The sequence below is a fragment of the Thunnus maccoyii genome, chromosome 7 (genome assembly GCF_910596095.1).
Source record: "Thunnus maccoyii chromosome 7, fThuMac1.1, whole genome shotgun sequence".
In the NCBI taxonomy this organism is placed as follows: Eukaryota; Metazoa; Chordata; class Actinopteri; order Scombriformes; family Scombridae; genus Thunnus; species Thunnus maccoyii.
In genome coordinates this window covers 11,671,608-11,688,889 of record NC_056539.1, presented here as the reverse complement: position 1 = coordinate 11,688,889, position 17,282 = coordinate 11,671,608, and the positions used below count along the sequence as shown (strand labels likewise).

General features: G+C 40.8%; 1 protein-coding gene across 1 annotated transcript; it reads right to left on the bottom strand.

The window, feature by feature from the left end:
- Nucleotides 1-6,789: 6,789 nt before the first annotated feature.
- On the bottom strand, nucleotides 6,790-11,786 carry fstl3 (follistatin-like 3 (secreted glycoprotein)). Its single transcript, XM_042415559.1, has 5 exons — nucleotides 11,591-11,786; nucleotides 10,970-11,155; nucleotides 8,704-8,919; nucleotides 8,378-8,605; nucleotides 6,790-8,261 (listed from the first exon to the last, which is right to left on the bottom strand). The coding sequence occupies exons 1-5, from the start codon at nucleotides 11,658-11,660 to the stop codon at nucleotides 8,209-8,211; spliced, it is 753 nt and encodes a 250-aa protein (XP_042271493.1). The 5' UTR covers nucleotides 11,661-11,786; the 3' UTR covers nucleotides 6,790-8,208.
- Between the last annotated feature and the right edge of the window lie 5,496 nt (nucleotides 11,787-17,282).

Sequence of the window (17,282 nt, the reverse complement as noted above, 5' to 3'; positions counted from 1 at the left end):
CTTACCGGAACGTCATTCCCACTGCCATAAGCATTTTAAACAATCGATGAAACAACAGTGAACTCTTACATATACACTATTCCACTTTGCACGCACTAGTACCATGTATTTATTCTAAGTTATTTGTGCTGTGTATTTTATTTTACAGTACACTGTATGCTGAGCTACCTCTAAGACGATTTTCTGTCACAACAGACAATTAAGCTTTCTGAATCTGAATCTGAATTCTAATGTCAAAGGTATATCCATCCTTTTCCCCATGAGGGCATAATGATGGAGGTCTTTGTCCTATTTTGGACCGGAGGGTACTAAACAAATACCTGAGAAAGTTCAAGTTTAAAATCCTGACAATACACCAGGTAATGCAGTTGGTAGGGGACAAGGTTCACTACAGTGGACCTAAAGGATGCCTCTTTTTACGTGCCAATATTAACAAGACACAGACAGTTTCTGCACTTGGCCTATAACGGCACAATGTACAAATACCAAGTTCTGTCATTTGGCTTATCCCTCGCTCCCATTTTCACCAAATACCTAGAGGCAGCACTGGCACCTATCAGAGGCCAGGTGATTCAAACCCTTGACTATCTGGGCAACTTACTGATTCTGTCAGACTCGGTGTATCAGGCCAATACCCACATGTCCCAGCAGACTCCCCTACACAAGAGGTGCCCTCGATGTCATGTGTGTCATGTGTCTCACTCCTTTTCTCAGTCTCGATTTGGATTCTGTAGACAACCAAGCCCAGTTATCATCCCCGAGAGTGACTGCTTTCAGTCGACATCTGTCTCTGTTCTAGCCACATCACAATGTGTCTCCATCAGTGCCAGCACCTGCACATGTGAATGGGACCTGGACAGATGAGGAGAGGTCAAGGCATATTAGTCTGCTGGAGCTCTATGCTGTGGATCTTTCACTTAGACAATTTTACAGTATGGGTCTACTGTCGGGACAGCATGTTCTAGTATGCAGCAACAATATGTGCACATAAACAAACAGGGAGGGACATGCTCTCTTCCCTTCCTCTCTGTCTCACAGCTTACTGTCATGGAGCAGCATTCACCTGCTGTCTCTCAGAGTAAAACGCATCCCGGAAATACTGAACAGCATGGAAGACCTTCTCTCCAGGGGTTTTCCATTGTCAAGAGAGTGGAGATGGCACCCCGATGTAGTGGAAACTATGATTTTGATTTCCCCGCATTGGCCCAAGAAAGCAGGGTTCGTGGAGATCATTTCTCTTCTGAATAGGAGACTGTGGTGCCTCCCTGTGCGCAAAGACCTACTGTTGCAGGCCCAGGGCCTGATTTGGCACCAGCACCCCAAAATCTGGAATCTGTGGGCCTGGTCCCTGAAAGGGAGAAACTGACAGTGACAGGGTTGCCTACCAATGTCATTGACACAATACAGAGCGCCTGAGCAGTGTCCACGCAGGGGTTATATACGCTCAAGTGGCATTTATTCGATGCTTGGTGTCACAAAAGGAATATTACTCCATTCCAAAGCACTGTGGTGGATATTTTGACATTTCTCCAAGAATTATTGGAAAGAGGCCTTTCCTTTTCCACTATTAAAGACTATCTCTCAGCTATCTCTGCCCGCCATGTGGGATTTGATGGAAAATCCTCTGACTCCCACCCTCTGGTGATGCATTTCATGAAGGGCATAGCGACTGATGCACAAATCATGATTTCCCAGTGGAACCTTGTTCTAGTTCTAGATACACTGTGCGATGCGCCTTTTGAGCCATTACAATCTGTGGGCATTGATATGCTTTCTGTATAAGACAGTGCTCCTATTGGCCTTGTGCTCAGACATCCATGTGCTCTGTTCATCCTTCACAATCACAGTTTGCACTGGACAGCTCTAAGGTGATACTGCGTCCTAATCTCGCATACATCCCTAAAGTAACTGCCTTGTCAGACAGGGCATTATCTTTTGAGCTGACATCCTTTTTACTGCCTCCATTTGCATCAACTGAGGAACGGCATTTGCGTAATCTATGCCCGGTATGTGCGTTGCTCGTGTATGTTGAGCGAAGGTGGGAAATACACACAACTGACCAGTTTTTGCCTGTCTTGCTAACACAATCAAAGAGAAGGCACTTTCCAAGCAATGCCTTTCTCACTTTATAGTAGAGGTCATCTTGCGTGCTTATGCCTGCAAGGGTGCACAGATGCCCAGTAGCATGCACGTGCACTCCACCAGGGGTATGGCCATGTCTTGGGCCCTTTTTAAAGGGATTTCAGTGGAGGATGTGTGCTCTGCTGCAAGATGGGCATTTCCGCATACATTCATGAAGTTTTGTTGCCTGGATGTGACAGCCCTGGATAGTGATGCAGCTGACATTATCACTCCTGCTATATCAGGGCCAGTTCATCTCAGGCCTTGTCCGCACTAATACAGATATTTTGTCAAACAAACATTTACCTCTATGTTTTGGCCTCTCATCCATGTGCAAACGTTTTAAAATGCCTTCTTAAGTGCAGATTTTTAAAAACTTTGGTTTCTCTGTATCGATGTGGACATGTAAAACACATCTGAGAAATGATGACGTCACACCTCAATTCACGCATGCCCGTTGTTGCTTTGTGTAATGAGCATGAGCCTGAGACAACAATCGCCAAAGGTATTTGACATATCGTTGACGTAGACTTTATATGTATGTAGATTTTTTTTTTTTGAAATGGAGGGGGAAAATATCCATTTAGAAAAATATCTGTATATGTCTGGTCAAGACCTCAGTCTATCTGCAGGGGTTGTTTTCAGGGCATGTTGCCATATCCCTATACTGATGTGTTGTACCGAGTGTACCGACCGAAAGGGAAATGGAGGTTATGCATATAATCAATTTTTGCTGAAGGGGGAAAACGATGTACAACACAAGTCAACCCCTCACCGCCTGTTTGGCTTAGTGCAGTTTAGATTGAGGAGCAGAGACTGTGCAGGGTCTTTTGTAGCTCCAGGGGAAGGCGGGACTCCCCCTGCCTGCGACAGTCTCATTGGCCTTGACAGGTGTTTTTAGAAAGGTTCTTCAGGTTGGTCTTGCGAGGACGCAATTCACATACTGACGTGTTGTACCTTGTTTCCCTCCCTCAGGGAACATTGGTTATATGCATAACCTCCAGTTACTCCTCTAATCTAAAACTGACCATCAATCTGTATACAAGATGTGCAGTTCTGTAGTCTGGAGGAATAGATACCATATGGGCCTCCTGAGTTCATTTGTGGTATGCTGTCCTACTTCAGCAAGCAGAGGATCTCCTAACAGATGATTTAATTAGGTTTGTCCTTGTGGCTATTGCAGCTATTCAATTGAAAGAAGCTGTTGATAATGACTGGGCAAAATCAAATGAAATCTGAACCAAGGCAACTTTCCCACTCTCATCCTTGCTGAGTGGATTTGCATGGCATACCTTAACGCATGACAGCAAATTAAGTGCCCAACCAACTTTCCATGATAACCAAACCAACTTTCCATGATAAAGAAGCAGGTAGCTGGGCCAAGACTTATAAAAAAAAGATATTTGTGTCTTGCTTCTATGCAAGAGCCACCTGAAAAGCTGATGTGAAATTACAGTCATGGCCTGGTAATTTTCCGAGCCTCAAATTGCACAATTGGACTCAATTTGGGGAACTAAGTGTAATCCAATCATCACACTTCATTGACTTTTTTCAGTTTATGATATTTCAACATGAACTCAAACCAGAGTTAATTCAATGACCATGTCAGTGCCAAGAAAGGAAGGCAACAATCTCATATTATGCTCGTCCAGGTACACATGTTCCCAAACAAATTTTAAACCTCCAAGGAGTCTAAGGCAATACAATATGTTTTAAAATATTATAACAAAATTGATTCAACACAGCTTTTTCACATTTATAACTGGCATATTTTACAAAGCCTTACAGTGTATTATGTTGTATTTCCGGTACCTACTGTATTACTCCTGCAGTACATATGGACCAGACCACACACACAGTGCCAGAAAAGAAGCTGTCCCAGAGGTCATGACGAGGAAGTGAAACAATTCACCAAGAATAATTGGGTACAATTAGCATTTGCACAACTTCCTAGCTCTGCTGATTTGTTGATGATGATCTGATCCTGACCAAAACACTGACAAACACTGGATTTTCAGTTGTTGCTTAAACTGGTGGCAGCCCAGAACATTACTTCAAACAATCTCTGAGCAAATAGAACATAGTTTTCTTGTCAGGTAGAGCTGATGGAAATTTTTAGTAACAGTGTAATTTAAGAAAACATTCTGTAACAACTGGCAAACATTTATATCTTGAGGCTCTAAAAGTTTCCACAATTTTTAGATTTTTGTTTCAATGTAGGCCTGTGATAACATATCTAGGGTACAAAATTACACTTTTGAGCATTACCTAAATTGGCTTTATTGTTTTCTTCACCTCCAAACCTCCATCATATTTAAAAACCCATTAGTAAATTAATATTAAACTAATATTAGACAGTTTGGGTGACTGGTGACCTAATATGCCTAAATAATATACATGACCTCAGATCAGCGATCATAAAGAGTAAATAACATTTCCGAGAAATCTATAAAACATAATTTGCACCAGTATAAACTATAAGACTGAAGTGTGGGCTGTTGTGTCAGTATGATGATCATTTGTCAGAAGTTAAATATTATACACATGTGGAAAATTAAAAGACATGCCATGTAACAAAGCAAGTGTGGGAAATAATGTCTGACGCAGATATATTCTGATGGAGTGATGGATCTGATATCTATTAGTTTCAGCTGTGAGACAGAGCTGTTTACAATCCAGTGGCGCGATCCAGATAGTGGGTGGTCTCCAAGGCACTCTGCAGCGCCTGGTTTCATCACAACATCATTTCAGATTTAAATGTTGGCTGTTAATTTACTGGAAGTAGTATGGCAACTTTGCGGAAATGATACCATGTGGATGTCATTGAGAAAGAAGCTTGACATATCAGCGCAGGATGATTACGCATCCCTGAAATGTCAGTGTGGGCGTCACATCATCACTCCGTGTGTTTGTGGGGATATAAACAACTCAGCCAGAGGTCATGATGTAACTATGTATGACTGATCCCTTGCTCACAACAGGTGAGCTCCAGCATGAGAGATGCATTCATAATCGCACCCACACACTCAAATGTACTATAACAGACACCCACACAAAGTCCTGTTCCAGTGGATGTGAGGCTGACACCTCATTGGCCACACCACAAACCATAACATGTAGAAAGAACAATGAAATATAGAGTGGGCAAAGAATTCCTGGGGTCACATGTTGAGTATAATTAGAATAGCTCTGAAATGGCTCATAGGTTCACTCTGTGGTTATGTCATTACCACCACTGGTGTGACAGGGGTGCATCATATCCAACATCAGTCAGAGGGCTGTGTGGTAATGATATACAGGTTGTTCCTGGAGAAGGTATTACACAGTCATAATGACGATAACAAATGGGATTTTATTTGTCTTGAACAACGTGTATCTGTTTGGATGGTTTGTCCAGATGCACAGTGCGTATCAAAACTGCTGTCTCAACTTATTTTTCAGTTGTGTATTTTTACTGGGAGACCACAGCCATTTCAACATATGCATGGGTGTTCACTGCAAATTCCTCTTAGACTGACACTTTTTAAACCGTGGCTAGAAACACTGGTTTGGTGAGTTTATTGTGTGGGTCACAGAGGAATTTATAGATGGCTCGCATTCATAAAGGTATGAGCATAATTGCTATTGTGTAAGATTATATGTTCCAGATACTGTACATCCTACATAATGAGGTGTATATTGGGTAGTTAAATTTAAATGTAATATATGGAATATGATTTCTAGTTATTAGTTGTGATAATTAAAGACTAAGCTGGCATGGCTCCCTCTGCCCAGGCAAATTCAGCCTGATAACAAAATTTGACCAATATGTTTGTGGGGCAGTGCTGGTGTCAAAGTCTCTTGAGAAATTCCTTTGGATCAACAAATCAATCATATGTGATTTTATACACAACACACCCAAAATGTAAAAAAGAAAAATGCTGTGTATTTTATGTGCGGGCATATACAACAACCCCTCGGTGGCATTGTTATTTGCCCTGTTCAAACTAACAAAACATCTAATTCCATTCCCAGTGTAATAAAAGGGTACTTGGACAGGAATATAAACATCTCCCTAAAGTTGAACCAGATGCTGCTGCATGTTGGAGTGTAGGATTCAGAGGAGGGAGAGAGAAGGAGAGAAGACAGAAAAACAAGGGAGGTACTTTACACAGGAAAGTGAGTCAGTACCCAGCCCTCAGCACTCTGAAACATTCATTCCTCAGTTCCTTCGCCCTCCGTCCCCTGATCCCTCCCATCCAAGCCAGAGCAGGGGGATATCCCTGAGGAGACAAGGGAGAAAAGCTGCCCGGCCTGGATTTGATTCTCTCACAAGAGGCCTTGAGAGGCCTGTTGGTGAGGCGACTCAGCCACCGCACGCACAGGAGAGGAGGTCTAACCACTGCACGCATACGCTGACTGACTGGCTGCTGGAGCCTGACCCACCACCCTAAACCCCCAGCATGAGAGCAAAGCTATCCAGTTCCCTTTAGGGTACAAGGATGATCTCATTTGGCTAGAGCTGGCTATGATTACACATTTGTGACACAGTTTAAATATTATAGAATGCATGTCAGGCACAGTTTCACAGTTGTAGAGTATTGTGCGTATTGTTATGAAATGTATAATAATACAATGCAGATAACCAGTATGTAGGTGAATTCAGATATAGGCTAAGAGAAAGACACATTGTGACAAATATTAAACTTTATGTTGTTTTGAAATGGCAGTACAAAAATACAAAAATATGTTGATGCATTTATCATTCAAATTTCACAGTAGGTACACAGGTAGGTACACATGATGTTATTTACAGGAGTTTGTGTGGTTCATTGAAATCTTCCATAATACACTTGAAGGATTATTTAATGTCCAGACATCTGCTTTGGGCCTGTTGAATCACTTGACCATCTAGAGTTGGCCATTTGTGCAGATATCTACCAGTTTTACTAGCGTCAACAATGAGCAGATTGACTCATCTCTGATCGCAGTATAATCAGGTATGTTCCATTGGACTAAATTGCAGTCCATTCCTGGACAAATTTAATTTTCCTTTCAGTCAGACGATGCTAAATACATTTGTCTGTCTAGTAAGTTCTTTGAAAAAATTCCAATCAAATAAAAGCAGCAAAACAGCATTGGAATGAACTAGCATGACCTACAAAATGCATTTACAAAACAAAGCCAAGCATTCAACAGAGGAGGTATTGTACAGGGCTTGGGGTTGTACCAACAGTCTTCTGAGACTCCTACAAACACAACCAAACTGTTAATTTTAGTGATCAGCGGGTGGCCAAGAGTTTGGATCAGGATCCAGAGTAAACATGTGTGGGGTGAGAGAGAGAGAGAGAGAGAGAGAGAGAGACAGAGAGAGAGAGAGAGACAGAGAGAGAGAGAGAGAGAGAGAGAGAGAGAGAGAGAGAGAGAGACTATACAGGTTTGTTTAGGCTGAATCTCTTCCTCACCTCCTGACAAGAGCTAAAATACATACAGTACAACTACAGTTGTCCTGTTGTTGTTTGTGGTGAATGGAAACCACATTGGCAGGCTATGAAGTGGTATCAACTTTCCAAACAAATTAGGATTACTTTCCATCAGCTTATAGGGTTTGTGGGAAATGGAGACTGTAAAAAATGTAAAAAGTTGTAAAATGCCAATGCCAGTGACCGCTATTGTACATACACAATACACAAAACACAATAAATACATTTGTTTTTGCATCAGCTTTCCCAAGGCTATATGGATTTGTTACTAGGATAAAAACATAAATAGAGTTTGATACCTTCTCCAATAAATAGTAGTGGTATTCTATTTACAATATGCACACATCTCCCAAAGAGCTCATGAGGGAAGTAGAGGCAGATGAACATGAGACACATGTTCATCTGCCTCTACTTCCTCAAACTAACGCGTGATTAACACAAATTGCCGAAAAGTTTTGGTAGCTTTTTTTCAGGCAGTTACACCAATGTGCGTCTTCCAACAGAGGTCTTCCATATCAAATGTATCGTTGTTCTGTGTACAAAGGGGAGGGTGAGTGATTGTCACAAAAGAGGTCGTTATGGGAAGCTAGTGGTGTGTTTGTCGACCGACTCAGGATACATCCGTCTAGACTGCGTTCTCCTCGCTGCCGTCGGTTTCTTGAGATTTCTTTGGGAGATCTGCACAGAGGCGACAGAGTAAAAGTCAAAATGTACCTGCGTCATCATTATCGCTTCCATTATTACAAGTAAAAACAGGTGAAAAGTGAAGGCGACAGACGTTTATGTGGCCTTACTGTTGCAGTGTCCGTAGTATCGGACTCCTATGGAGCGGCCCAGGAAGCAGGTGGCCCGGCGGAGGTGGCAGGCGCTGGGGTAAGTGATGTTGTCATTACCACAGATGGGCTGCTCAGACAGCAAGGGTATTGGACAAGGTGTTGTGCGGCACATGACGCAGTGAGCGCTGTTGGTCTGGTCGGTCACACAGGTGTGAGTTCCTGGACACACCACGTTGGAGCATGACTCTGTAAAAATCATGAAGAATGTACAACTGTTATAATACATTTTATGTACTACTTTAATGCAGAATAGCTTAGAAGATGAATGTGTACATGTTGCTTACTTTTGCACTCTCCCTGGTACATGACCTCCAGGTCAGGGTGTCCCATGCAGCGGGCCATCAGCAAACCACACTCATCTTTGTATGTCTTCCCATCGCTGCCGCACACAGCATGCTTTCGGGAAATGTGAGAGCAGTCTGGAGAGCACACACACTGAGGCCTTCCAGTCTTCATCTTGCAAACCTTCCCGGGACTGCATTTGACTCCCTCACAAGTCTCTACAAAAGCACAGCGAGTGGTTTCATATGTGCATGAGCACTGCACAGTGTCAGTTTAATGTTACTGTATTAACAAGTCTGCAGACATCAGGTGATCCGCAGGCATTTTCATACAAAACAAGTTTGAAATCTGGGGCTTTCCCAGACCATAGCACAATTTTCACCTTGCACAATATTTACAATAATCACATCTCTTTATTGACCGTTACACACAGGGGTGTCTCGCCTGGTGGAATGTGAAGCTGGCGTGTTTTCATAACAGATCTATGTGTACGGCTGCACACAGACCGGGCTAAGCTCCTGCAGAGGGACGGAGGGGCTTTGAGGTAGACGGAGTTCAAATAGCTTTCAGAGAATTTTACAGGCTGAGAAATGAGGAAGCCCCCTGGCTCATTTGACACTCCATAATATCAGAGCTCAGGAGGAACTGTAATCCTACACAGTGCAGAGTCAACATTAGAGAATGCATATAGGTCTCCTCCCAGGACCTCTCTGAGTCTTTAGAGATGATCAGCTCTCAGTCCTGTAAACTGTCAGGCACTTATTTCTTATTTCCTGTCTCTACCAGCACTTCAATATCCTGTTTTATTTCATGGCTTTTTTTTCTCTGACTCCTCTGGTCTATCTTCTGCTTACTTTCCATCTCTCACTCTGTCTCTTGCTGTCTACTGTATACATTTTGTCTCTTTCTCCTCTCTGTTTCTCCCAATAAGGGGATGTCTGAATACAGGCTCTAGTCTTGTGATGTTGCGGGTGTAATGTATCATTCCAAATTTTTTCTCCAAACTGATGAGCCACCTTTAAACTTTTATTAATGTGACATTCATGATACTGACGTTTTCCTCCCACAGAATTCCACGTGATTAACAGTCAAGACAGTGTTGCACATTATGAGTCCCAGACTCCTGGGCACGTGGCAGGCATTTACTCTCCAGTCTGCAAGAATTTATTTTCTTATTTTGCTCATGGAAACAAACAGGGCTCCTTTTTAACTAGCTTAGGAAAAATGTTTACGCACAATGAAAAGAAGAAAGGAGAAGGATGGAGGTGCTCTAGAATTGAGCAAACAAGAATAATGTATCCAATTCTACCAACTTCATTTATTTGCCATCACATACAGATGTTTGTTTTAGCAATTGTCATGTTATCCTCTAAAACGTGGCTGTGCTTGTGCTCTGTGATTAAAGTTTACCTTTATGTGAATACAAATTATATTACAGAGCTGCAGGCTACCTTTGCCTGTGGTCTCTCTGCTTATTTCAGGTTGATCTAAATACAACCCATATCTCTGTTTCTCTAAGCTGTGTGATGAGGCCAGAAAAACCCGGGGCTGTGGTCAGGCATGTTTACCTAAAAATGACTGTAGCTGGGTTTTTACTGGAACTTATCAAAATGGACTAATTCGCATGTTTGGCCTATGATCACATAGTGCAAATGCTGTTTATGAAAACAGAATTTATCTGCAAGTGAACTTGAATGAACCTTGCAGAGATTCCAGAAAGAGGAAGCTTCTCTGGACAGCTGGGTGGAGTTATGTGGAACGACTCTCCGCAATCCACGTCTGCATTGTATTAGAAAGCTGCATCGGGAACTCATTGTGTAAATAACTTAATTCACAAATTTCATGGTTCCAATTAACTTTCACTACATCTCCAGGAAAGATAAGTGTTATTTTGTGTAATGGAACAGTCAATTTATTACGATTTTCAGTTTTAAGTATGTGAATGATACAAAAGCAGTGAGTTTCTATCTTAAAACCCCTAGTACTTACCTTAAAACGACCACCTGGCAGTAGTAGCCTGAGTTTGGTGAAATATTTTTATAACCTTAATTCGAACGGAGCTTCATAGAGGCTGAATGTTGGACTGTTAAGACTTTCATTGAGGGTTTTAAAGCAGTTTAGTAAAGCACTTACTTTTGGTTTAGATGCAATTACTAATATATGTGCCCTGCAGTGATAAATCAAAGCAATCCACAAGTAACTAACTGCTCCTACTTGAGATACTTAGCAGATTAAAGTAATTAGTTTTTAAAAGGTTTGTTTGTTTACCTTTGCAGGGTTTACAGGAGACGATTCCCAGGAAACCCAGCAGGCTGACCTCATTCATGGGCAGACTAGTGTTGGACCACGCTGTGTCCAGGCGGCCCCCAGCACAGCACTCCTCTCTGGTCACCCCTCTCATCAGCACCATGTCGCACCTTTGGTCTTGACTCTGCTGTAGCCAGCACATCCCAGCTGAAGATAACAGCATAAATATATATAAAACAATTTAAGTTACTCAAATACATATAAACTCTCAAATGATTCATGGTTGAATTTTTAGTAAACACATGTATTACATCATTCTGAGTTACTGACTTATTCAAATCAAGACAACAAATAATAGTTGATTATAAAACTGTATTGTTTTTTTCCATTATGAAATGCTAATATATAGCACCTGTCTGTTTTTTTTAAAATAAGTGAGGTTATTTCCGAATTATCTTGTACTCTTTGGAAAATACTTATTCAAAACACTTTCTTTTTTTAAGTATGAGGTGAAGATAATATGTAACTACAAACTATCAGCAAAAGTACCTCATCATTATGATAACTGGAAGATGATTCATGCACTTATTTTTAAAGCATGATAGATCATACTTTTCCAAAGCACAAAAAAAGTCCACTCACCACTAGCAGGATTCCTCCCAATCTGAAACAAAGTGAGAATCAGGCCAAAAACAGGAATCAAAAAGCTCATTGTGCACTCTAGTTAGTACAAAACCTAAGCAAATATCAGCGAGAAGCGACGTTCCTTAAGCAACAGATCAGATCACTCTAACTTCTCTGGAAGTAGCTCTCCCTTATGTGAATGAATGTGTTGTGGATAAGTGATGTCGTTCCCCCTCTGTATAAATATTTAGCCCAGATGGAATTATGCTGCTGGGATGGGCGATCCTCTCAGCCAGTAATAAGCCAGGACAGGACACAGTTTGACTCTGACTCAATTTCCAGAGTCGGGAAATGATCCATGCCCTCAAGCGCCAGACGCTGGGCACTTATATGACCTCACAAAACATTTTCACACCATTTTATACTAATTAAAGGCTAATTAAGTGCTGAGTTAGGGTTTTAGGTTAGTTTTTTCATTATTAAACTTTAAATAAAGTTGTTTTTTTACAGTTAGTAGTGTCTCTACTATTTTGAGATACATTTACAGTTTATAAATGCAGTTTATTGATTTGAATTTAAGCTGAACTGTTCAAGAATCTGGGAAAATACTTTATTGCATAATAATCTCTGAATGCAAACTCATAAAAAGAGGTCACTACATACTGTTCCAGGATGTTTTGTTCTGTATTGTCTCGTCTCCCTCTTTAATGTGGCATGGCTCCGAGATATTTACTTTCCTCACAATTCATATACTGTTTGATCATGGTAGTTTTCTTTCTATAAGTTGTGGTTCTGGAAGGAAAATAGCCTATAGAAATGACTTGCTTTGAACGTATTTCTTATCTCATTATTGTCTTACAAACAATAATCTTTTGAAGTGACGTGATCCAGCAGAGACCCTAAATTGCTCTTCTTTGTAGTGTAAATGCAGAGGAAGGAAAGGACCACCACAACAAAGTGGTGAACTTCTAGGGTTATTTTAAAAGGGTTTCTGGGAATATTTTGCTAAATCATATTAATATCAAGTGCATAAAAATATCTGTAGCTACAGTCCTTTCCAAAGTTGTCATATTTTAGTTTGTTGACTGTCTGGGTTTATCAATGAATGCTGATATTTCACTCTACAGCTGCAGTTACAATAATACTCAGACCGAGCGATAAGGGCAGGAGTGGGAGTGAAGGTGCAGATTTCCTGATCCAACACGATGATATTGCAGATTAGCTTCAAATCACCTCTTGTGAATTGTTTTTGAAGACTCAATGGTATTCAAAAACACACGCATGTCCCTTTTGTCGACGGATACTGTATACATATCCAAAGTATTGCAGTGTTTTGTCTCCGTCTTTATTATTTGCTGTGGTTGTCTGTGTTTGGTCATAGACTAAAAATGAGGGGGCAGACATGAATGTTCTTGATAAGCTCTAACATAGTCTTGTTTATTGAACTTGATATATTGCTCAAGGGCAGAGCACTACTCTTCTCTCTTCCTGCACCCATTCACCCCCTGACACTGCAAAGTATGCACTAATGGCAAAGTAAAGTAATGTGAGTCTGCCCATCTGTCTGTCACTGCTTTTTTTTATGTTCCCTTTTGATCGTTGGGGGGAAATGAAGGTAGCATATGTTGTAGTATCTGAGACTTTGTGAGTGATGTTGCCTTCTTCAGCGGAGATCCCCAAGGCCCCGAAGGAATGCTGCCTGACCTAGGAGGGGAGGAAAAACGAAACAGAGCAGCGAGAGAAGGCTGTGGGTGGCCTGCCTCTTCACTGGGTCTCTGCAGATCTACTCAGCTGCTCATATGGTTTGGATCATCACTGCCGAGCCATACAAATGAATACAGCATGGTGGGGGCTTTAGAGCACACACTAATGTATGATCTTTATTAGGACGCAGCTTACTGTGTCCCATCTTTGAGAAATATTGGTCTCTTTCATGTGGCAGGGCTCTATGGGGTAGCATGAAATTGAAGAAACCCATGGTTAACTGTGTCTAATGTGAAATAGAGAGAGTGCATCTCTGACAGGGCAGGTGTGGAGCACTGCTCTGCTCATACTGTATATTTGCCCGTTGACCAGACAAACCAGCCAAAAAACAACACTGACATCTAGTGGAGAAAGTTGACGAAAACGACAATAACAACTTGAAAAGTTGTGTTTATGTTGTTTATGCTAAATGTTACTATATGCTAGTATGAGGAAACTTGAAACAGGGAAATGCAGATACTACTCTACTTCTACAATGTAAGAGGCAATGAAACATGGACAAACCGCAGATTTCAGCAAACAGTTCCTTAAAACAAAGCAGGTGGTAAATTAGCTCATTATCTTATTTACTTCTGCTTTTTTCTCCCGTTTTTTTTGAAAGTTTGCATTTGATTTGGCCAATGAAAAATTACAATTTAAAGGTAATTATACATCAACCTGCCTATTGACAGCCATTTGTAATTGAGAATAATTGTAGCCAGTTACCATAAACACCTAAACTAGTAAAATACCATAAACACCTAAACTAGTAAAAACTACGTTAGCTAACGTTAACATTAACATGGCTAACGTTAACATTAACGTTAGCCACGTAGCTAGCTTAAAACCTATCGTAAAACATTTACATATAATAACTAGAAAACGTTAGTTAACTTAATTTGCGTTATTGCATTTATATAAACATTGTGGCAAAATGTAGCATTAGCTAACGAAGTTGGGAACGATGGTGAGAAGCCTCTTCTTGTTTTGAGTTACTTGCACTGACCAAGTAAGTTATCATACGTGTTACAATTGATTAACTATGTCCTACATCTTCTGACCATGCCTTCACATTTATTTTCTAGTTTGTGCTGATATGGGTAAGTTAGTGCCTAAGTCTGACATTATGCCCCTCTTAAGAGAGGTATGTTATTAAGCTGTCATTGCCACTCATGCATACTTCACTCACTAAAAACAGTGATATATGAAATTATATGAAATGGAGTTGCTACATACTGCAGTGCTTGGAGTCAATGCGCTACATTTACTTGCAATTAATGAAAATGACCAGACGAGGGCGCTATGTACCCGCCTCTTAATCTTTTATCCATTCTTCCAGTCAGTGTTTGTTAGATCTCTGCAGCCTCCTTAAGTCACTATATGGCCTCACTTATCAAAAAGGTCATTAGCCTTTAATTTTGGACATTAGAGCAGACCTAAATTCAATTTGTTTTTGTTATGTCCCAGATGCATGTGTCATGTCCTACATACAGTATACATGTAATGTCTGTCAAAGTGTTCAGTGCCTGCCCCGAGGAATGACAGCTGACATTTCAGTATCAGTGATTATGAGGAGCTCAACCAGTTACAATATGACCATAAGACATTGAACACATGTTTTGTTTTCTATTGATTGCAGAGTCACACCAATAACTTGATTCTCTTCATGGTGACAGACACGTTGAGTATTCATTTTCTCCTTTTGGTCATGTATTTCTTGTATTTTTGCTTTTTTTTTCTTGCAGGAAACCCATCCATCCATTTCCTTTTCAATGACATTATCCTGTACATCTGTCATTTCACAGGTGAGAGAACTTGCACTCTTGACTGTCTGAGGATGTGAAATCTACATATTTGTATAGAAGATAAGAGAAAGCGCTTGTTTTATTGTTTGCCATCACAGATATCAAATCATTTGAGGAAAAAGAAACACCCACGCTCCCATTTTTGTCCTCCTGCTGCCCTATCTTAAGTCATAGTGTTGGTGTGTACGTCACTCGGCTAAACAGGGCTCAGTAGTGGTAATTGCTCTGTCTGCCTCAGCCTGGCTGAAAGCAGCTGCATCATCTATCCACTCAATTTACTCCTAATGTGTGTTACTGATTGAACCGGCAATGAGGGCAGGAAAAGTGACGACGCCAGATAGAATCGCCCCCTCTGTCGCTGTACACTCAACTTTCCTCTTCCATCTCACCCTCACTCTCTTCTTCCTTTGCCCATGTGAAGTCCCCACCAACGGTCCATTAATGGGGAAGGTTAATGTCGGCGCACGAACTGCTCATACAACAGCACTCCCTCCCTCTTCACCTTTCTCCCGGCCCTCCCCTTCTGCCCCCATGTCACCCTTTCCGCTCTCTTGAGCCGTCTCTTTACCCTCTCACTTTGCAACCAGAGCAAGACACCAACACGGTCGTGACTAAGGGTCTCCCCTGGTGTCAGAGTGACTGTCATTTAGCTGTGGCTGCATGCTGCTCTAGATCTCTCTGATCCTTCCCAGTGGGTTGGAATATCCACCGATGTTCATCTCCTCCATGCTCTTGCATTCATGAAGACTTGTAAAAACTCTGAAGTGTTTTTATTCAACTTGAATAACAGACGTTTAGCCCACGTCTCCACACTTTCCACATAGATATATAATTTTTAAAAAAATGACATCAAAGTGATACAAAAAAGTTGAATTTTCTAAGTAACCAAATAATGGTAATTGTGCATAAATGTTGATGCTGCTATTTAGTCAGTATATTAACATCAATGTATTCAACAAATATAATTTTTGTCAAATGATTGTCATATGGGGTGATGAAAGTATCTAATTTTCTTTTTGATGGCTGATGACTGGAACTGGGGTTGCCTCAGCCAATAGTTTCAGTATGCTCACTGCAATATGTTGACTGGTAATTTCTTTAACTGTGTTATGTGGTGATAGGCTGTTAAGTGTGGGGGATGCAGGAAATGCTAGATATTTTTCCTGAGAGGAAGTTACCAGTGAATCATGCTCTTCTATACGTAATGACTTTATGACTCTGCATCAGTGATCGCTACTGTATTTTCATTATACGTTTATTGTAAACAAGACAAACACTCAGTTCAAAAGTTTGTCATGTCTCAGTTGGTTTGGCAAGCAGCTAAATTGCTGCAGTACTTGCACAGTGAGGGCAATGTTCACAAATACATATGGCTGAAGAATCTGCTGCTGATGGCAGGCAAAGCGAGGGGCAGCTATTGACTGATCTTTACTTGATGAGAGCCTTTAACTTTCTAAATTGAACTGTCTCAAGTCTAATTTGTTATTCTTTGTGATGAACCCAGGCAACTGACAAAATGAGGTGTTGATGTTTGTAATTGTTATCTTTGTATGATGTAATGCATTACAGTGTTACAAGCACTTTGAGCTGCATTTTTTGTATGAAAGGTGCTATACAAATAAAGTTATTATTATTATTATTACACATTTATTGCATTAGACATCAATTTGATTATTTCACAGAATAGCACTCAACCCATGTCTTAATTTTAAACTTTAAAGTTTCCTTCGACTTTCCAGTTTCCTTGTTAAAATCCTGAAAATGACATCCCCTCCTTCTCCCTCATTAAAAATTACAGAATATGTAATATTTCATTTCAGAAGTTGAACTGCTGGACACAAGACGTCTCCTACTTCACTGAAAAGTCCATTCTCAGTGTTTGTGTGCTGGAGGCTTCAAGTTTTCACATCGCACTTGTATAAGTTGAATACTGGACCACGATTGGCTCCAAACTAGTTGCGATGTCACAAATCATGCTCCCCTTAAACTGAGATTTTCAATGAGCAAAGAGAAACTTTCCCCCTTCAACAGATGAATGTGAAAACGGCCTTCTAATGTGAAACTGCACAGACATCATTCTGCACAGTGAAGCTTAAACATCCAACTGAAGAAACAAGAAGCAAAACACATTTTTGAATGGAGGGAGACTTTAAATAAATCAA

What these genes read in the sequence shown, in the direction of transcription:
- fstl3 (XM_042415559.1), bottom strand. Translation starts at nt 11,660, where the DNA reads ATGAGCTTTTTGATTCCTGTTTTTGGCCTGATTCTCACTTTGTTTCAG. An exon ending in CTCCTGTAAACCCTGCAAAG is followed by an intron (nt 8,920 to 10,969) that starts GTAAACAAACAA and finishes GTGCTTTTGTAG; the next exon opens with AGACTTGTGAGGGAGTCAAA. An exon ending in ATACTACGGACACTGCAACA is followed by an intron (nt 8,262 to 8,377) that starts GTAAGGCCACAT and finishes GCCTCTGTGCAG; the next exon opens with ATCTCCCAAAGAAATCTCAA.